General features: G+C 40.6%; 1 protein-coding gene across 1 annotated transcript in view; it reads left to right on the forward strand.

Annotated features, from left to right (window-relative positions):
- LOC121870484 (membralin-like) overlaps positions 1-22858 on the forward strand; it is a 117224-nt gene that overhangs the window by 15719 nt on the left and 78647 nt on the right. The window contains exons 3-5 of the mRNA XM_042372321.1: positions 507-1133; positions 1234-1366; positions 21652-21748. Of these exons, the coding sequence (XP_042228255.1) occupies positions 525-1133; positions 1234-1366; positions 21652-21748 (839 nt within the window). The 5' untranslated portion in view covers positions 507-524. The remainder of the gene's footprint in view (positions 1-506; positions 1134-1233; positions 1367-21651; positions 21749-22858) is intronic.

The following is a 22858-nucleotide window of genomic DNA, read 5'->3' on the forward strand; positions in this document are numbered from 1 at the left end:
GAATGTGCTAAAATTACTGTCAGTGTTAAGAAATTTAAAAAAATTTACATGTGCATGCTTGGCACATGCTCCCAATTTGAGCATTTATGTAGAATATACTGAAATTAAATTATGAATATTCCTCTGACTGTGGACTTGTGAATCAACCTGCAAGTTATGTCCCTGAACACAAGTAAAGAAACACAACCACCTTTACTGTGGAAACTTCTCTTGGTTTACACTAATTTTGCCTACTGCACTGGCCATGTCTAGGAATACAACCCCTGACAGACACAAGGGTGACCTGTATATACCATTTTGGATGTGGCTACCATCCTACCTGAGGTGTCTTGTTTGTTTGTATAAGTATCTTAAGAGTTGTGATCTTTAGAATCTACCCTTGTTCAGTCTTAATTTCTCATGTTTTTCTCTCTATTTAGTTTTCTCAAACACTAATTGGAAATGCACTCTTGTATTTTAGAAACATATTAGAATCTAGTATTAATAAGTGTTCTTTTATGTTACAGGGAAGAATTATTGGCAAAATGTCTGAGTCGAGAGGTGTAGACTCTCAGTCAACCTGCCAGCCAGAGTACACCGAGCAATCCTCTCTAATCCAAGAATCTTCAGGTTCTACTCTCTCCACCCAACAACAAAGGCCACAGTCACCAGAACAGCCTTCTTTAAGTGTTAAACCATCCACCTCACACACACAAAAACAGCCTCAACCCACTTCATCCAGTGACGAGCTTTCACCCACATCTTCCACAGAACAAGCTTCAAGCACTATAGCTTCAGAAGTATTATTACCTGGATCAAATTCATCCACTTCCAGCACTGAGCATCCCTCGCCCACCTCTGCTGCCCCAGAACAGCCATCACCCACAGAGCAACCCTCACACACTCAGCACTCTCCACCTGAACAGCCTCCCTCTACTGGACAAGCTCCACCGCAGCAAGAGAATGCTAATACTGGCAACAATACACAGAACAGAAATAATACACAGAATCGACCCAATAATAACAACAATGGTGGTCTTGCCAACGTGAGAGAACGTCTCTTCCAGGCACTCTTTTTCAGACTGGCTGTCGCTTATGCTCGTGCTTTTCCTCAACCGATGAGAAGACTCATTGAATTCACTGTTCTACTCAAGGTAAGGCTCTTGATGACAAATATTTTATTCTTAATGCTCTTTCATTTTATATATAATTGCATGAAAATCATGACTTTTTGTAATAATCACATCATTTCAGGCTCTAACAACTTTGTTCCTTCTGGTGTACATCCACCTTGCCTTCACTCGTGCACCCATCACTTGCCTGGACCATGTTCGTGATGACTGGCCTAGGGAAGGTATATTGCGTGTAGAAGTCATTAGAAATCCAAGTAAGCCAAACATCATGTTTCCATAATTAGATATAATTGTTTTGTGCTCAAAGAATTCTGCTGAAACTATGACTAGTATGAAATGTTTCTTTTGAGTAATGAAATTACAAGAAACTTGGGATGTACCGATGCATTGCTATCGGTGGTATTGGCCTATTTTTAGAGTACAGTGGTCCCTCGGTTAACGAAATTTCGGCTCATGAATTACCTTCCATAAGAATCTTCAATTCGGTTAATGAAAAAATTTCGATTAACGAAAGCCTTATGAAAATCACGTTTTGTTTTGAACATCAGCTGATAAGCTGAGGAGGTACTCAGCCAATTCAGTAATCTCTTCTATGTTTACATTTGTTTCCATTGGAGTAAATATCAAGAAAATTGTGCTCTTTAATATTTGTGCATTTTTTTATACAGTATTAAAATTATTGGTCATTCTAAAATTTAGCCATCCAAGCTCTGTCTACATAAAGTTTTTCAACTTTTTTTGGCTCATATATGTAACTTTATTCATTTATTGAAACTCATTTACCTGCACACAGTGTCCTAAGGGCAAAGCTGAACTGTACACGTAATCAGAATACTGTAATGTACAAAATGATTACTAAAAATTTTTTCTAGTGCAAACAATGGCATGTTTACATTCAAATTAATCACTAGCTTATAAGAATTCCAGCAATGTAAATTAAATTCACCCCGGTCACTTCTATTAAATTTTATAAGCAAAAAACAAAAACTCAATCTAAAGGACATAAATTAACAATTAAATACTTCACACCACAGGTGCCAACTGTCAAACATGTCACTGTCACCCTTCCCTCTCTCCCTCCCTCCCTACCCCCCACCTTCCTGAGAAACGTTTGGGGATTTTCACTAGGCTTACAGTTTTAATCATATATAATATCTCAGACTAAAGTTAGGAGAATATAATTTGCATTGCTGGAATCCTTGCAAGACAGCGAATAATTTGAATATAAACGTCATATATTTTGCACAAAAGATAAAATTTTTGCTCTCTCTAATAAAATTCTTAAATTAGATCTAAAATTTGTATGTAATGCAAATTATAGCTTGTTTATATTCAAATTAATCACTATCTTATAAGAATTCCAGCAATGTAAATTATATTCTGGCCGGTTATTTATATACAATTTTATGAGTAACAACATAAATAAATAAATACTTCACCAGACCTTCCCTCTAACTGTCAAAGTACAACTCAACTCCCCCCTCTTCCCTCCCTCCCTCCTCCCCCCTCCCCCACCCCCTTCCCAGACAAAAGTTTGGTGTTTTCATTAGGCTTTAAAGTGTTTATCTTATAAAATATCTCAGACTAAAGTTAGGAGAATATAATTTGCATTGCTGGAATGCTTGCAAGACAGCGAATAATTTGAATATAAATGTCATATATTTTGCACAAAATATAAAATTTTTGCTCTCTAATAAAATTCTTAAATTAGATCTAAAATTTGTATGTCTTATGCAAATTTTACCTTGTTTATATTCAAATTAATCACTATCTTATAAGAAATCCAGCATTGTAAACTATATTCTGCCCTGGTCATTTCTATGAATTTTATGAGCTAAAATAAAAAACTCAAGTACCGTAAATAAACAAATTATACTTTACCAGAACCACTATCTGTCAATCAAAATACACCTCTCCCCCTCCCTCCACCCCCCTCTTCCTATGCTCGCTCGCTCCCGCCTTCCCAGACAAGTTTGGTGTTTTCATTAGGCTTTAAAGTGTTCATCTTATATAGTATCTCAGACTAAAGTTAGGAGAATATAATTTGCATTGCTGGAATCCTTGCAAGACAGCGAATAATTTGAATAAACAGTGGTCCCTCAGTTAACAAGCACAATTCGTTCCTGAAGGTTGCTCGTTAACCGAAAAATTAGTTAACCAAAACCATTGTTTCAATGGGTTTTTGGGTAATTGGTTCCAGCTCACCGAAAATTACAAACAAACTAAAAACAAATGCAGTAAAGTACACTTACTTTGAGGTGTGCATGTAGAAGGCTCCTGGTTGATGATGATGATGGGAATTAGAATGGGGGTGGAGGAGAAGGGAGAAGAGAAGGCATTGGGGTGGAAGAGAAGTCACCCCATGCTGCCATTTCACCCATAAAATTTTAGTTCACTTGGTGTAATTCAACATTATTTTCTTTAAATCAACACTGCACTGCGCTATATATTATCGATGTGTAAAATATATTTCAAAATGACCAATAATTTGCTTGGAAACACAGAAAAAAAGCTTTTGTGTTGAAGAGTCTCAAACAAGATGTTCCTTCCTCTGAACTGGTAAACAAACTGACGCCAAGCTTGGTGTGTTGAGTGGCTGTTTGGCGCGCAAAAAACTAGCTTCCTGTACTTCAATTATGTTCAATAATTGTTAAAACGACTAAAAACTTTAATATAAGACTTGGAAAATTATTGAATACAGGTTGTACCTCTCTAGTCCGGCATTCTGTGGTCCGGAACGATTTTAGTTTGCCCACTAGGTAGATATGCAGGGTTTTTTTTATTTTTTATTTGTTTTTATTTATCGGAATTATTATTATTATTATTACAGGAGTACAGTCGGCCCTCGTTAATTCGGACCCCTTTAATCCGGATTTCGGATAAATTGGACGAAATCTGAACTGTCCATATCAAATTTCTGGTTCTGGGATTGTCCCAGTTGCAATTGGGGTTGCAATTTCAAATTCTGTGTCACTACTAAGAAATAACAAAGTCCCTGGTGCACTCTAAGATTAAGAGAAAACGGACAACTCAGGCGTCCTGAAGTGAGAGAAAACGGACTCATATGACGGGGCACTCAAATAAAGAGACATGGCTACATGTTTTGTGGACTAGCCACTGTACAGTATCCTTTTCATCGCTTTGTAATAAACCTCGTTATGCCTATGTGTTTCCGATAATTATCATAACATTATATATTTACATATTTAGCGGTTGTACAAACACAAGGCCTCACACATGCCATTCAGACTGACAGACTTGACAAGTTTTACCAACCATAAAGACAGTTGAAGCTTTAAACATCACTCACAATGGATCTTGAATATTCCAACTGGAATCAGACATACCTAAGTTGCCTCAACAATTGCAACCCCAGTTGCAATATCAAATTCTGTGTCACTACTAAGATATAACAGTCTCTGGTGCACTCTAAGATTAAGAGAAAACGGACGACTCAGGAGTGCTGAAGTGAGAGAAAACGGACTCCTATGACGGGGCACTCAAATAAACATACACATAGCTGTATAATGCAATATTAACCCCTAAATCGGTTAATTCGGACAATCGGCTAAAACGGACACCCTTCCCCCCCTATTAATCCATTTTAACGAGGGTCGACTGTATTACATTTTCGCCCCTCATGCTCCAATGTGGGTCAGTGACCTGTGCCCGGGTGGGCTCTCTCTCTCTCTGTTTGTCTATACAGAGTACAACATTTAACCCTTCAATATATATGAACAGTAAATAAGTGTTGCTTTCATATTCTTATGTAGAGTAATGACGATATGTTTTCACATGTGCGCACTTACATACGCGATCTCACTTTTTTTCTTTAACATTAATGGTTAGCTACTTATATTGTTCCATTTATTAACATTAAATAACATTACTTCAAACAACCATATTAATTTTTACATTAATTTTACTACAGCTACAACCAGGGTCTTATTTTCTTGTTTTATATGTAGAACCAATCAGTCACTGGTTTTGTAAACATTAACGAAAACAATGCCGGCAGCCGTCTCGTCTCCTCATGTGTTTTAATATTCCACGAATTATTTATGAATTGTATTGTTCATTTTGCACACACAAACATTTATTCTAAAAAAAATCAGAAACATTAATTAAAACATATGTGAACAGTAAATAAGTGTTGCTTTCATATTCTTATTTAGAGTAATGACGATATGTTTTCACATGTGCACACTTACATATGCGATCTCACTTTTTTCTTTAACATAAATGGTTTACTACTTTTATTGTTCTATTTATTAACATTAGATAACATTACTTAAAACAACCATATTAATTTTTTACATTAATTTTACTGCAGCTACAACCAGGGTCTTATTTTCTTGTTTTATATGTAGAACCAATCAGTCACTGGTTTTGTAATCAACAAAAACAATGCTGTCTCATTTCCTCGTGTGTTTTAATATTCTACGTATTATTAACGAATTGTATTGTTCATTTTGCACACATAAACATGAATTCAATAAAAAAGACATTCAGTGATAAACAACAATGAATCTTTTGTTCATAAGAGAAATGACGCTATTTACACGATTGTGCACGCCTAAACGTTGGCGGACTGCTCAAACCCGTTGAAATTCGATTTTCCGTCGTCAAAATTTTAAATTATGTAGTGTTTTTATGTGTCCAAATAAAAAACGTTGAATTAAAAACTCGCGAAATTTGAGAAGCTACTGTACGACATTTAACCCTTCAATATGTCTTCATGGAAACCACGAAGCAGTGAAAGTGGTGCTAACGTAAGCGCAAGTCATTATCTGTCCAGGAAAAGGGTGAATTTCCATGGTCTGGCACCGGTCAGGTCCCGAGGTTGCCGAGGTACAACCTTCTTAATATTTACTAAAATGGTAAGGAATTTAAGCCCTAAAACTGATTACTGTATTGGCGGACTAATACTACAGTTGCTGGTGGGCAGCCAAATGCAGGTGAAAACATGTTGGGAAAAATTCGTAAGGAATTCGTTAACCGAGGGCTTGCTCGTTAACCGAAGTGAAGAATCTTATGGAAGGTAATTCGTTAACCAAAATTTCTTTAACCGAGGCGCTCGTTAACCGAGGGATCACTGCAAGCGTCATATAGTTTGCACAAGAGATAAAATTAATCACCTGTATCACATTACAGTAGTGATTTATGAGTTCTAGTGTTCAGTATATGTATGATATATATAGTGATTTAAGGGCGATTTAGGGGAATTTTAGGAGTGTTTCTGACTTAAGGCATTTTTGGCTTTACTTTGTATATACTTTTCTGTGAGCTGGAACCAATTACCCATTTTTGGCTTTACTTTGTATATACTTTTCTGTGAGCTGGAACCAATTACCCAATATCCCATTGAATCAATGGTTTCGGTTAACGAAATTTTCGGTTAACGAACGACCCTCTGGAACGAATTGAGTTCGTTAACCGAGGGACCACTGTACTGTATTGGTATTGGCCAATTTTCAGCCGATAGTGTCAATGCTTTTATGATTTTATTTCATTATTTTTCATCTCTGGCAGCCAAGACTATCTATTTCCATTATTACACATATGGGAGATCTTACTGTGAGTGAACTGCTCTGGAATGCAACTTGCAGTCGTATTTTCTCTAATATATGCAGTATTAAATATTTTGGGTTATTAAATGCATTTTATCTTTGTTCAGTGTACAATGGGGTCTCATTTTGCGCAGGTATATCGTACTGTTACACGTCTGGGCTTTAGAAATCTATGCAAGTTATGCCCTGAACACTTGACTCCTAGTAATGTTGTCTGTAGGGTTCACCAAACTGTCTTAACTGTGCACCGAGTTCAGCACTGTGTTGCAGGCTGGGTTCAGCACTCATTAAAGCATCCATGAGTTACTCACGTTGCTGAGAACTTGTGCCACCTGCTGCTGAGTCATGCCTCCCTTGGTGCCGCCACACCAGCAACACTGATTTAGCTTGTCATTTTATTTTGAAGTGAAATTATATTTCGTATTTTGTTCTGTTATTTAATACTGTACGTTATATTATTTATGATGAAATAGACACCATAATAAGCTGATGAAACGAGAATATAATAATGGTAAATGAGGCCACAGCCAGGTGCATACACTCAGTTACAGGGGGGAAAGGACAAGTTACCCTTGTGGGAGGGTGAGAGAAAAGTGACCATATCAACCATCCCTCCCCCCACCACACCCTGCCTCTACCACATTCTACTTCAACTTCCACCCTCTGTAATTGTTTTAGTAAATAAGAACAAAAATAAGAGATAAGGTATGAGAAATCATGTAAAGAAATAAAAAAGACAAATACAGCTGTACCAAAGAAAGAAATAGAGTAATTAAAGAATAAATATAATAGAGAGAAGAAAGAAACATTCTGTCTGTGGGAAAAAAAGTAAATTTCTCCTCATTCTCTCATGTAATATCCAGTCACCCATTGTATATAAACTTCTCTCATTTGTGGTGAAGGTGGTTTGAGGGATTGGTGGTCTAATATTACTGACCCATTGTCAGGGTGGGGAATTAGTGGGTCTCGTGACCTGAAGATGTCTTAAATATCAAAATTTTATCTGTAGTGCAAACTATGAAATGTTTATACTGAAATTAATCGCTAGCTTACAAGAATTCCAGAACTTCACACGACTGTCAAATAATAATTGAACTTACAGTCAGACAATGTGGCTAAAGCGTGTTAATCTTTGATTTGCTGGTCATGCACTTCTCAGTAAGTTGAAGAGTTCACACAGGTTACAGCATTAATCCAAGTTTAAAGATAAACCAAACAACCGCAACAGTGAAGTTAGGGGGTGCCGGTGGTAGAGCGGTACCGCTCTTGCCTCGCAAGCGAGATGTCACAGGTTCGATTCCCGGGCCTCTGGAAAGTTGTTTGAACACACTTCCTAGCTCTCCTTGGTCCCTGTTCACCTAGTAGTAAAGTAGGTACCTGTCGTAAATCGAAAAGTTGTGAATTCATATTCAGGGAAAGTTGTTGGAGCTTCCAATAACTTGCTGACAAAAACCTATGACTCTTCAGGCTTCTGCGCTCTTAACTCATGAGACATAAAGGCAAGCATGAACTTAGCATGCTTCCCAGATGGGCGCTGTAAACGCTTCTGCGCTTCACCTTGCACAGGATGTAGGGGGGTGCCCAATAAAAAAAAAGTGAAGTTGTGACTTCCTGACAATCGCAGCTGCGGAGCTATGAAATCTGACAGCCGTGACATGACTACTCTACTCTAACAAAAATTTCCACAAGACCACTGTTTGGTTGAGTGAAATCCCTCAAATCGAATTTGTTCGTAATTTTTCCAGAAAATTTATCTCAATTCTGGGTTTGGGAAGAAATTTCCATGGTTGAAAATCCAGGCACATTTTCTGGAAAAAATCTGAGAAAAATTCCGGAAACTCTACCCCAAATTTTTTCCAGGACTAGGAACAAATTCTGAGGTTGAAAATCAGGAACATGTTGGAAAATTCCAAGAAAAATTCTGGAAATTCCAATTTTTTTCAGAGTCTGGGAGCAAATTCCAAAGATGAAATATAATAACATTTCCGTTAGCCGGAATCCCTCAAACATGGAACTCTCCAATAGCCAGAATTGAAGTTTGAACGGAGTTATTCCAGAAAATTATTTGAATTCCGGGTTTCGAATTCTGAGGTTGAAAGTCAGGTGCATTTCCTGAAAATTCCAAGAAAAATTCTGGGAATAAATTTTCAGGGTATTCCAAAAGATTGTATCATGTTCCAACCCTTCCCCACATGCCAGGCGCGTGGGTGGCCCAGCTGCCTGGATCACTTAATTCATATACTGCTGCCATTGTACAAGGTTGTTCCCTTGCTAGCTGTTGTTTTTGTGTACAATTAGTGTTGTATAGTGCTGTACATTATTGTACCAGAAAAAATCAGCCAAGAATTCAGTGTTAAAGCAGTGTTAAGAATGTAAGAAGTGATTACAGTTACTTACAGTATACTGTACTGTACATTCAGTAAGTGGGAAATAATGGAACACTTTACCATTCGTCTTTTATTCAAGACATCTTCGGGTCATGAGACTCACTAATCCCCCCCCCCAACAATGGGTGATCCGATGTTGCATCAAGTCAGTAACATGCCTACTAATCTCCCCGCCTCCATGCAATTGTTAAGATGTTTGCAGTTAAGCATTACAGTCAGCTGAGTGAACAGTGTCTGCTGGTGAGTACAGTATAGACAGTATAGTAGTACAGTAGTATACATTATATGTTTACAGTATGAACAATATTGTACGTGTACAGTGGTGTTTGCATAAATATATACCGTACAGCTCCTGCGAGTTGCATCGTTTAGATTCGTGGAAATTTTCCTGTGAAGCGTGGAAAATAACCCGAGTCAATTAACGTCCGTATGGCAGACACCCAACTCATCAGAGGCAGCTAAGCAGTAACCATTTCTGAACTCTTACAAGCATTACAATCTATTAATGCCCTACATGCAACAATTATTTTTCAATCTACAAATACCTGATACAAATGACAATTTACATATAGTATCTTTCTTTTCACATTTGTGTGTTAATATCGTTGGCAGCATTGTAGCCAGGTTAGACTCATTACTATAACCACCAGGCTACTGGTGTTATGGTTGTTTTTCATCTCGTATATTTTTACTCCGTTACATGCATACACCATCCTACATACATATTGTGATAAAAGTAAAAGAAATAATTGTCCTAAGGGTAAACACATAAATAAAAAATTTTTGCCCACAAGTTAGCTGTCTCATTGGGGGAGAAGGAGGAGGCAGGACGTGTGGGGGGGGGGGGGACGAGCTAGAGAGTCTGAGGAGGTGGTGTCTGTATTGCTATGCTGAACCAGGAAGTATTGTACAGCAAGTCTGCACTTAACGTCATCTCGCTTAACGTTGTTTTGGTACTACATTGCTAAACCTTAAGAGACCAAAAATTCGTTTAACGACCCGGTGATCCGATACTACATCGTTTTGCGTCGTCACGGACTTGTTTCTATGGCGAATCACCCGCTCTCGTCTGGCCGCGCTACGCTCTCTCGGCTCGGCAGTCTCAGTGACTCACCACCCTCCTCCTCTGCTTCCGCCATACTCCTCCCCTCCCGCCATCCTCCTCCTTCGCTTCACTATCCACCACACACTCGCTCTACCACCTCCGCCCATCGGTGACTACCAATACAAACTTAGTACAGTCAGTCCTTAGTACAGTCAGACTTACGACAGGGTTAGAGACCGACGACCAGGTCGTAAGTCGAAAATGGGTGTTTCTTTTTCTTCACAGCACCACGAGAACTCTCACTTTTACGCTTGCCAGCCATTTTAAAGGGATTTACAACCGGAAATTTTTTCAGTACACAGCGCGATTACTAACGTCAGGACTCGAAAATACATACAGTGAACCCTCGCTTTACGCGGTTAATTGAACCCACGGCGGCCTGCGTAAAGTGAGAAACGCGTAAAGTGAACAACATAACATATGGGATTAACTGAAATAGAGACCGGGCCGACCCCCAAACTCCACTTTTTCCCGACAATACGTACGTTTTACTAAAAATAACATCTTAACTTTATGATGGTATTCACACACACATAATATAGAAGGGAACAATCAATAAGAGAATAATAAACTGAAGGTTAGGTTAGAAAAAAACAAGGTTGGGGTTAACACTTACGTTAGTAGAAGAGATGGGTCGGCGTAGGGGAATGGAGGCTGGTTCCGAGGCAGAGGGCAGGCTACTGGCCCTCAGGTGAGTCTTCATCGGTGTCATCCACACTTACTAGTGCCTCCCTGACAAATCTCTCAAAGTCATCATCACTGTCTCTGCCTCTGTCACTATCACTGGCTTGGGTCTGGCTGTGTTGGGTTGCGGCCGAAGAACTCTGTTATGCTTTGCTGACGGCTGGTGTTTATGTTGTCGTGATAAACCTTGATGTAGGGCTCCATAGTCTGCAACAGCTGGGTAGTGAAGATTTCATACATGTTTGCGTCAGGGTCGTCAGAAAGGAGGAGCTTGACTTTCTCGATACACTCGATGGCACCCCTAACATTACTATGGGATAAGCGGCGTTCTTCTTGGGATGACGCACCACCTGCCTCTTCCTGACGTCATCATCATCTACCATCTCGTCGGTAGTCACATCAGGATCCCTTATCACCTCCAGGATGTCGTCGTTGGTGGTCTCGGAGAAGCCTGCAGCTGTAACACTCTGCGCAGCTTCTCTGACAAGGTCCACTGCTACTGCAACAGTCTGAACCTCACCAGTCGCAGATTTACTCTGCCTAACACCCGGAATGCCTTGCAACACATGTCTCCATGCGTGACGAACAGTTGCTACAGACAGCTGATTCCATGCCTCCACCAAGAAGTCCACAGCTTTCTTGACGTTGAATGTTCTCCAGAATTGTTTCGAAAGTACTTCTTGCTCTGCCAACTGTTGATCCTCGTCGTCTTCGCTCTTGCTATCGGTGTTGGTGTCACTCAGGTTACGCAACTCTTCCTTGGTGTTGGTGTAGTCGTTCAGGAGGTTGAATTTTTTAGCAGAGAATGCAGATTTTACATTACAGATCAATTCTTGGTCCATGGGCTGTATTATAGACGTAGTGTTGGGAGGAAGGAAGACCACTTTTACGTTGGGGTGACGATCTAACAGTAGGGGCGAGTGTCCTGGTGCGTTGTCAAGCAGCAACAAAATCTTGAATGGCACATTCTGTTGCTCACATAATTTCTTCACATCGGGAACGAAACAGTCATCAAACCAGGAGAGGGACAGTGTAGAGAACATCCACGCCTTACGTGTGGTCAGCCAATGGACATTTAGCTTGGTCATGTCCATGCTCTTGTAGGCGTGCGGCTTGTGTGCTGTGTGGATCACCGATAACTTGAGCTTACAGGTACCGGAGGCATTGGTGGTAAACAGGACGGTGATGTGCTCCTTCTGCAACTTCCGGCCCCAACACTTGCTGGCATTCTTCACAACGAAGGTCTTGGAAGGTAGCTTTTTCCAAAAAAGACCAGATTCGTCCATGTTAAACACCTGGTCGTCGGTGTACTGTCCTTCCTCCATAATCTCACGTAAAAACGGAGGAAATTCCCTAGCCGCAACATGGTCAGCACTAGCTTCTTCACCACCAATGTTGATATTGGTGATCTTGTTCCTCTTCTTAAACCTCTGTAACCACCCAGAGGAAGCATTAAAGGGTTTGGGCTCTGTAATTCCCATCTTTCGTGACACTGCAGCATACAGTTCACGTGCGTACTCCTTAACTGAGCGCGTGTCCACCGCCATGTTCTGTCGCGCCTGACGCACCAAGTAGCTCACAAGTAATTTTTCCGTCTTGAGAAGCACCTGGTTGTGGAAATACTTGATCATAGAAGCACCTGTAGACTTTGTGATGTTCATGTGCTCCTTTATCTTGGCTGCATCCTTCTTAATTGCCCTGATCGTAGACTCGTTAACACCATGCTGGCGCGCAAGATCAACCTGTTTTGTTCCTTTCTCCAACTCTTGTATGATCTTATATTTTATTTCGTAGCTTAAGGAACGTCGTGTCTTCTTTGGCTTAGGGCGGCTGGGTCCAGGTAATGCAAGGTTTCTTTGTGGTGGTGGTGGTGGTCCGGTGGAAGCCATTCTTATGGAACAATGGATACCGATATACACTGTGTAGCCTGGAGGGGTGTAACTGATGCGGTAGGTCGAGGGGCTTGAACGCTCCCACGGTGGGGCACGTCATAGTACTACATTAAACCAATCACAGCTAGCAGGGAGGGAGGTAAGGATGCTTTGCCCAATCACAGTCTGCTATGTCATATGACGTCACCGATAACGCAACAAAGACATACACTGCGCAACCTACTCGCGCCGCTTACACAACATGGCGGATGGCGGGAGAGATGGCAGGAAGTTTGGATCCAAAAATGGCGCGGTGCGAGAGGACCGCCAGCCGCTCTCCACGTAAAGGGGTACACGCACCGCGGAAAGTGAGCATTGCGTGTTCGGCAGGGTACCGCGTAAACGTGGAAACGCGTAAAGTGGGACCGCGTAAAGCGAGGGTTGACTAATTTGAAAATTATTTTATACGACTGCGGCGGTCGTATGTCCGGGTTATCGTAAGTCGAGTAGGTCGTAAGTTAAGGAGTACCTGTTGTTGTATATGTATGCACTATTTACTATAGAAATGGCAATGATTTTCTGTATATGTAATGCATTTCATGGGGTAAAGGGAGGCTCAGGAACGTAATGCCCGTATTTTATCTATTTCTTATTGGGAAAATTTATCTGCTTAACGTTGTTTCGTATAACGTCACATTTTTTTTAATGTAACCCCGACGTTAAGCGAGAACTTACTGTATATGCAAATGGCAACTGTTAATTTCATTTGCTTTTATTTACTGGTTTGGCAATACAGTGGTCCCTCGGTTAATGAACACAATTCGTTCCAGAAGTTTGTTCGTTAACCGAAACCATTGTTTCAATGGGATTTTGGGTAATTGGTTCCAGCTCACCGAAAATTACATAAATTAAAAAAAAATGCAGTAAAGTACACTTACTTTGAGATGTGTATGTAGAAGGCTCCTGGTTGATGATGATGATGATGGGAATTAGAAGTGGGGGTGGAGGAGAAGGGAGAAGAGAAGGAAGTGGGGGTGGAAGAGAAATCACCCCATGCTTCATGCCGTCATTTCACCCATAAAATTTTAGTTCACTAGGTGTAATTCAAGATTATTTTCTTTAAATCAACACTGCACTACACTATATATTGTCAATATGTAAAATAAATTTCAGAATGACCAATAATTGAACTGTAAAAACGTAAAAATAGTTTATGTTCAAGAGAGCCACAAGCAAGATGTTACCTCCACTGACCAGAGATACAAACTGACACCTTGCTGGGTGAGTCAAGTGGCTGTTTGGCACTCTAAAAACTAGTTTCCTGTACTGCAATTATGTTAAATAGGTGTTAAAATGACTAAAAAATTTTAATATAAAACTTGGAAAATTGTTGAATAGTACAACCTTCTTGATATTTACTCAAATGGGAACAAATTTAAGCCCTAGAACCGATTACTGTATTGGCGGACTAATATTCCAGCTGGTGAGCAAGCGAAAACATGTTGAGAGGAATTCGTAAAAATTTCGTTAACCGAATTGAAGATTCTTGTGGAAGGTAATTCGTTAACTGAAATTTCGTTAACCGAGGCATTGGTTAACTGAGGAATCACTGTACAATATTTTTTGTTGTAACTTAATTATTTATTGGTTATTATTTTCATTTATTCCTTACATTTACTGGTACTGTACATATTATTTTAAGGAAATTATTGGTACAGGAGCAAATCCACACAAAAGTTTAATAACTAAATTAGAACTAAATTTATTGACTCCGGTATCATCAATATTTCTTACTTTCTTTTTGTATAAATGAATGGAATCCCTGTCATATCAGTTCAAAATATTTTGTTTAAGGATATCATATTGGAAATGTCTCGGAGAATTTATTCAGGATCATTATGGTATCAAATTCATCTGTAACACAATTGGAAGTTTATAACAAATGCTGTGAGAAAGAGAGGCAGAAGGGGGAGGGTCCATTGGAGGGTAAATGTGACCGTGCCGCTCCCCCTCCCCCACAAAGGGTCACCTCGATGATTGTTTGACACCAACTACTGTACTGACTCATTCATTATACAATATTGTTTGTTTGTTTTCATTGATTAATAAAGATATGTTACTGTAATAATCTGTGCTTATAAATACCTGCACCCTTCATATACAACACAGTACTAGCTATGATACAATGAAATGAGTTATTAGGGACATCACCTTCATTGGTGAGTTTTGAGGTGACTAAAGGGGCCGATACGGGACTGGCAGAATCGTTCACAGATGTTGCACATGTGGAGGATCTAGTGCAAGAGGGGCGGCGGCAGCGTCTTTCTGGCATTGGCGCTTGTCTGCAGCTGGGCTAACTCGAAAGCATTGACACCTTCTCTTGTGGTGCTTCTCCAAGCGTTACGAAGTGGAGTAATCGTCTCCCAGGTGAGGAGCTCGATTTGGCCCTTTTTCAGGTTTATCTTAAGATTATCCTTATACCTTTTCAATTGCCCGCTGGCGTTATGTTTACTATTCGTTATGTGACTGTAAAGTAGCTGCTTTGGCAGTTTACTGTCTTCCATGCGGGTAACATGGCCAGTCCAGCATAGTTGTTCGTGGATAATGGTAGCCTCGATGCTTCTACAGTTGGTGTCAGCAAGAGTACTGGCATTTGTGCTCTTTTCTTCCCAGCGAACTCAGAGGATGGAACGTAGACTATGTTGGTGAAAGTTTTCAAGTGCCTTTGAGGTGCCTTCTGTATGTGACCCATGTCTCGCTGCCCTATAACAGGGTGGGGAGGACCACTGCTTAATATATGTGTAACTTTGTAGATAATTTCAGCTCCCTACAGCTGAAGACACCTTTTGGAGTCTGCCAAAGGCTTGAGATGCACATCTGATCCAATGCTGAATCTCTTCATCGATGTCTGCGGTGGTGGACAGGTGGGAGCCGAGATACCAAAAGTGGGCAACATTTGAGAGGGTAGTACTGTTAAGCTCGTTGGATAGTGTAGGTGTGGCTGAACCAGGAGCAGGTTGAAAGAGAATCTGAGTCTTAAATATATTCACCTCAAGGCCGAAGTGGGCATACTCATCTGCATAGGTGTTCAGGATCTCTTGTAGGTCGCGTTCAGTGTGAGCGACAAGGGTGGGGCCGTCTGCATACTAAAGCTCAGTAATGAAAGCTGCCAACACCTTTGTTTCTGCCTGGTGTCGTCTTATGTTGAAAAGACCTTCGTCTGGTACTCGATGTCCATCCTGCCCGCTAAAGTGACACTGGCACGAGTAAGGAAGGCAGCCAAGAAAATGGAAAAGAGAGTTGGTGCCAGTACACATCCTTGTTTAACCCCCGTTTGGATGGGTAAGAACTCAGACTGGGTGCTGTTGTGCGGGACACTGCCATTCATGCCATCGTGGAGTTGCCTCACAATGGTGATGAATTTTGGTGGGCAGCCAAAACGGCTGAGGGTCCACCAGAGGACTTCCCTGTTGACTGAGTCGAAGGCCTTGGTTAGGTTGATGAAAGCCATGTACAGGTCACGACGCTGTTCTCTGCACTTTTCCTGCATCTGGAAGGAAGCAAAGATCATGTCAGTGGTGCCACGTGATGGTCTAAAACCACATTGAGATTCTGGGAGGAAGTTTAGATGAAAAATAACGAAGCCTCAGCGCCTGATGGAATCCCAGCCTAGGTGTATAAAGCAGGCGGAATTCTGCTTATCAGTCATTTCTACTCTCTCCTGGAGAATATATGGGAAAAGGAGGAAATCCCCCAAGCTCTTAAAGACGCTTCCATTGTCAGTATTTATAAAAACAAGGAAGACTGATCAGACTGTGACAACTACCATGGGATCTCGCTGCTCTCCGTTGCTGGCAAAATTATTGCCCGAGTCCTTCTAAAAAAAAACACACACACACACACACACAATGGCGATGGGAGGGAGTTACTACACTACGTGTTTGCTGTTCAACACCTACCTTAATCTGTATATTCACTATGTTCCTGTACCTTTCTCTAATGAAGGCTTTTGTTAAACCACCAATGTATGTAATAAGTCATTTTGTCCAATGTATATTTTAAGCCTTCGGGCTGCAGAACTTTTTCAATAAACCGTTAATTATTATTATTATTATTATTATTATTATTATTATTACACACACACACACACACACACACACACACACACACACACACACACACACACACAGAAAGAGAGTTAAATATCTTTTGTTGAGGAGCGCTTGGCAAAACACTGGTGCGTGATACTACTCCTTTCCACTCCATCTCTCTAATTACCCACACCTTTCTGCTTTCTCTACCCATATTTTAAAATGTTATGTAATGTAATGTTGAAGGGATACAACTTTGTTCATTTATACTTTTCACAATCTCCTTAAAAATACTTTAGGTTTCTTCTTTATTCAAGACATTTTCAGGTCATGAGACCCACTAATCCCCTACCCAAGAAAGGGTGACTTGATTCCATCAGAAGGTCAGTTATACTGTATGAGACTACTAATCCCTCACCCTACCTCCACCTGACATTGCATCAGGTCAGGTCAATTACCATGAGACCCACTAATCTCCCACAGCTCCATGGGAGTGGAAAATAACAGTCGTTGCTGTAACACACAGCTTCATTCTTGCCTATATCCTATAGATTTTTAATTTTTAAGTATATTTTTTTAAGCAAACTTTTAGATAAATTATTCTGGATTGTTATAGTAAAGAAATAGAGTTTCTAACTAAACTCAGTAGGTAGTAGGCAGCTACCAAACAGGGAGGTACTGCCGCTTGGGAAGATATTGGAAGCATAATGTATTGTCTAATGGTAGACCCTGCTGCCATATGGCATCATGAAAATTGTGACCAAGTCCCAGGTTGCTAATCTGACTTTCTGCCTCATTTACACACAATGGATGAGTTGATGGTCGGAATTTTTTCGTAAGATGCCAGGTCAATGGGTAAAGAAAATGCTTAAATTCACGATGGTAATGATATTTTTAAATAAATTAGGCCAAAAAATTAAGGGTTAAAGTTGTTAAAAAGTCACGTGACTGCGAGAAGCTCTGTGATTGGTTTCTGATGTCACTGGTTGGCGCTAGCCGCCCAGCCAGCTGTGGTGTGTGTGTTGTTACCAGCCGAATACAGGACTTTTGGCCATATACAATTTTGATATACAGCTACTCCCCGACTTATGACCTACTCGACTTATGACCACCTGGACATAAGACCGCCTCAGTTGTACCAAAATTTTGTCAAATTACGTATTTTCGAGTCCCAACGTCAGTGATTGCGCTGTGTACTGACAAAATTTTCGTTTGTAATTCAGTTTAAAATGGCTGGCATGCTTAAAAGTAAGAGTTTTGTGATGCTGAGAAGAAAAAGAGACCCCCATTTTAGATTTTCTATGTATTATTTAAGCATTTTCGTCTTACGACCAATTCGACTTACGACCTGGATTTGGGTCCCTAACCCCGTCGTAAGTCAGGGAGCAGCTGTATATAGGCATACCTTAATTTTAGGTTAAAATAAATTAGTGCTCAAGTATCATCGTGTTTATTTACTTGCTGGGAGCCAAAATGATACAAAAGACCGATAACTCCAACATGGAAGTTTTCACCACTGTTCTCTATTTCATGTCTGGAAAATGTAAGTTTTCATCATTGATGTCTATATTTAATGTTGTGGAAGGACTAGGGACGACCATAGCGGGGGAATGGGCTTGAGATGATCAGATGACAGATGTAATTTAGTGTGTTTCATAGCTGGATGGCGGAGTTCTGGATAATACTCTACTATCATAATGACATCAACTTTGGTAAATTTCTTTTGTCTGCCTTGATGAACCCTGGAAGTAATTGTCCATCCTTCTTGGCTGATCAGCTCTTAATAAATATTATTAGATAATTAATTGTGTTTTACTGTGCAACACAGTAATACTATGTTGATATATAAATATTACTAAGCACATTTCAAATTTAGGGTAGAAGCTTGTAAGCAAATTTTTCATGAAGTTGTTATATGTACAGGTCCATCATTTCTTTAGAATAATAGTTTTTAGGTTCTTAACTTCAATCATTTGTTCCTTGCCGTAGCTACTCCACTCCTGAGCAGTTGCTTCAAGTATATAAGGGATTCATTTGTCCTAACTTGGAGTACTGCTCTCATATCTGAGGTGGCTCTTTTTCTGTCCAACTGTCCAATTTTATATGATATATGAACAAAGTCGCCGGCAGCGTTCGCGCCAGGCATCATCGTCAAGCGGTCTTTTGCTGCTTTAAAACCTGGCGATATAGGAGATATAGGTCCTCTCAGGCATCCTCTTCCAAAAGAGACCAGTCTCATCTACATTGAAGACTTGCTTCGATGAGTAGCCTCCTTCCTGGATAATCTGCTTGAATTCTGGCGGGAATGCCTCGGCAGCAACCATATCTGAACTGGCAGCTTCACCAGTCATCTTAATATTGTGGAAGTTATACCTGCGTTTAAATCGTTGAAACCATCCTTGGCTGGCCATAAAGGTCTCATCCTTCACCCTCTGTTTCCTTCATGTTGTCAAACAAAGATCTGGCTTTATGCTGGATAACCATAAGGCTCACAGGGGCATTGCGTTGATTCTGGTCCTCCATCCACATAGCCAACATCTTTTCCACCTTTTCTATCTTAGTGCTTCTTGTACGAGTTGTTTTAGTTGCACTCAGAGTAGTACCACTTCCAGCACTAACCTTAATCTTGTCAGCGTTGGTCCGGATAGTACGCACCGTTGTGGGGGTTAGACCAAGCACAGCGGCTATATCCACAGCACATTCCCCTTTTTCAAATCAGGTTAATACATCCATTTTCGTAGCCAGGGTAATGGTCTTACGTTGCCTCTTCACTACACTAGCATCAGTAGTACTTGATGGATGCTTGGAAGCCATGTCGAATGGTTAGAGTACAGTTTTAGAGCAAAAGCACTTAAGCACACACGAACGATGTGAAGTCTTAACAGAGACTGGTTTGGCGTCGCTTGGGGATGCTGTGACCTTATAAGAGTGAGGGCAGCGCGCCGAGCCGAGAGAGCGTAGCGTGGCCAGATGAGAGAGGGTGATGCACCGTAAAAAGTAGTCCGTGATGATGCAAAATGACGTTGTATTGAATTTTTGGTCTCTTAAGTTTAGCGACTTAGTACCGAAACAACTTTTTGCTGGACGACGTTAAGCGAGGACTTACTGTATATACAATAAAGGTAAAAGAAAAAATTGTCCTAAGGGAATATACATTTCTTTGTATACAAGTAAAAATTTACCCCCTCCTGGTCCGCAAATGTTGTTCGCCATTTTGAAAACCTAACCCCTGCGAATTTGGGGGGGCCCCTGTACTTAAGACCTTTAAGCAACAGCTATATCGTTTTGCACCATCAATTGTATACTTTGTAATAATGGTGAAAATAATAATGTCATTTTTTAACCTTTACCCATTTAACCTCACTGTTTGGCACAAGTGAACTATGTAGTTTGCTGATCCTGTACTGGACAGCTGTTAACTGAACTTTTTTTGTTCACATCAAGTTTGTATTACAATAAATATGTGGTGCCTACCTCCTGAATGTTTTGATTGCTAATTAATCCTTCAGTATGATGTGTTCTTTTATATTTTATTCTGAATACTGCCAGACAATTTTATTCAGCCGGGTAAGTTCCATCTCGTAGTCAAGGGGTTAAACAAAACATCGCTGCTTGTACAAGATAAAAATTCAAACATATCCATAATCCATTTGATCATAAATGCCTTCTTTTACAAAGGAACACCTTATTTATAACATGTAACTTTAGTATTTTCATCTGGCTAGTGTTAGATGATTACACTCGGCTGAGGAAACCCTGTCGGTACTGTCAATGCATTGTAGTCTTTCTCAACTGATATACACTTTGTCACCCCCAATATCCTGTCTCTCCTCCTCAACACCCCTCCCACTCACAAGTGAAGGCTTCGAATTCAGAGTTTGGGGTTCATATCAGAGAGAGAGAGAGACGCACAACATGATGAGCTGCCATATTTATTTCTATTTTAAGCAATAAAATCAATCCATAGCTTATCATAAAATACAATAGCACATATTTTAGGAACACAAAATAGCTCCTTCCACATTCAAACCATCCTTTGGGCAACATGACACAGTTCGGGCAGTCACTCAGCTGTCTCCAGAGGTGGCTCCTGTCCGGGGTGTGTGTATGCTGTGACATCACATCGGGAAGGACCACAGCCATATAGTTACTGTATAGCCCAGTAACCCACTGCCTCCACATACATTCACTTCCCACACAGACTCACCCATGTTCCGCATATTTCTTATTTTAGAGTTTTATATTATATTTTCTTTTTTTCTAAGCCACGTTGTGGAATAAGTGTTCCCTGCTGGTTTTGGTCTCTCAGTTTTTCACAAGGTTCCCTTCCCATACATGGCAGATTATGGCTTGAATTCCAATTGTCAACATTGAGGAGATGAGCAGATGACCTGGGTTTCTTTCTTCCTCCCTTGAGCTAAGTTTTCAATAAGCAGGAGGTTTGGGTCATGCACTATGGTGTCCACATGGTTAGTGTGTTGGAAGGAATGTCCCGTAGAGAACACAGCCCCAAGATGAATTCTCTCCTAGCTTCAGAAGCAACTCATAGATTCATAAGGATTTGTTGGTTAGGTAGGTTACAATGCATTTGTTACTTGGACACATTTCAAGTGTGGGAGGGCCTTGCTATTGCTAAGTCCTAAGTGCCTTAATCCTCCATTTCCTTGGATTGACTCCATCTAACATAGCCTGTGTTTACCTGCAATGTCATATAACTTGTTTTTTAGTCCCCAGGAAATCTTTTGTAAATTAAACTGATTGTTCCATACAGGGTCTTTGAGAAAAACACTTTCCTCTTTATTGTATTGTAATATATCTATGTATTGTTCAGGTGAGGACTATACTGTGGAGCAGAGTTATGAGAAAGAGGAACGACTACAGCAGAGACAGTTGGAGTTCCTTGGTGCACTTGGATCTGACATAGATATGTGAGTCTTGTTCTAGTATTTGTGATAAACTGGCTTGAGTCATCTCAGTTTTTCTTGTTCATTTTATCCCTGATAAAAGTAAAGTGGTTGGTGTAGAATGAGTTTGTTACATAACTTTGCAAAACAGGATAATTAGATGACATCCTTCACTATCTAAATGGGTTACATCTTAATCTGTGATGCCAGCAAACAACACCATACAGACATCACACTCACAAGCCCACCTGCCACATGCACAAGTTATTCAATGTTTATGGATCAGAGGAATAGACACTTGTTATTTTGAAATGTATTTAATATCCTTGATCACAATACATGCCCATACACACTGTGTAAGATAAGAAAAACAAACATTACATAAGTAGTCTAATCAAACAAACATTACACAAGTAGTATTATCAATGATGCCCTCCCCCTAATGAAGCTGACTTCCCAGTGATCAAGGGGAGACAGCCAGTACTTGTTTCCAGGTACTGTATGTTGTTTGGCAACATCCGAAGAGGACATCCTCGAGACCCCTACCATGCTGGTGATATTGGGCGGCTGGGTCACATTGACCGTGTAAGAGATGCAGGAAGCTTCCGTGAACTGGTGGGTCTTCTCGCGCATGCAAGGGCTGAGCTTCCTCAACGGATTCCTAACCCTAACAGACCTCCCACGGACACCTGGTTCCTACGGCCCCATTGCTCCCACTGTACAACCGTTGTCCGCTGAGCCTTCTTTTGTCTGTGAACGTAATTGTGGGCTTTCCAAATCAGGTGGTGCCTGAATGGGCATCAGAGGCGTGACTTATAATCACCGGCTCGAGGGTTCAGCCATTGCAGAGGTGTTGTCACAGGCATGGCAGGTGGTGGTGACCGTATCGGGGTTGGCGGAAACCTAGGTGACACCTATCTTTCCTCTGGCAATGGGCCTGGGAGCAGAGTCAGGGATGTGCTGGTCCACAACATACAACTCAATCTGTCTGAGGATTGTGGTTCTCCCTGAACCATGCATTTTGACTCTTTATTGGTCATACTCCAGCACCTCAACTATTTGACTGGGGCGATTGTTCTCCTGGTTCTGCACCTGGACAGTGTCACAGATAGCCAGGCGTGGTAGGCTTTTGGT

Source organism: Homarus americanus, unplaced genomic scaffold (assembly GCF_018991925.1).
Source record: "Homarus americanus isolate GMGI-L3 unplaced genomic scaffold, GMGI_Hamer_2.0 scaffold32583, whole genome shotgun sequence".
NCBI lineage: Eukaryota > Metazoa > Arthropoda > Malacostraca > Decapoda > Nephropidae > Homarus > Homarus americanus.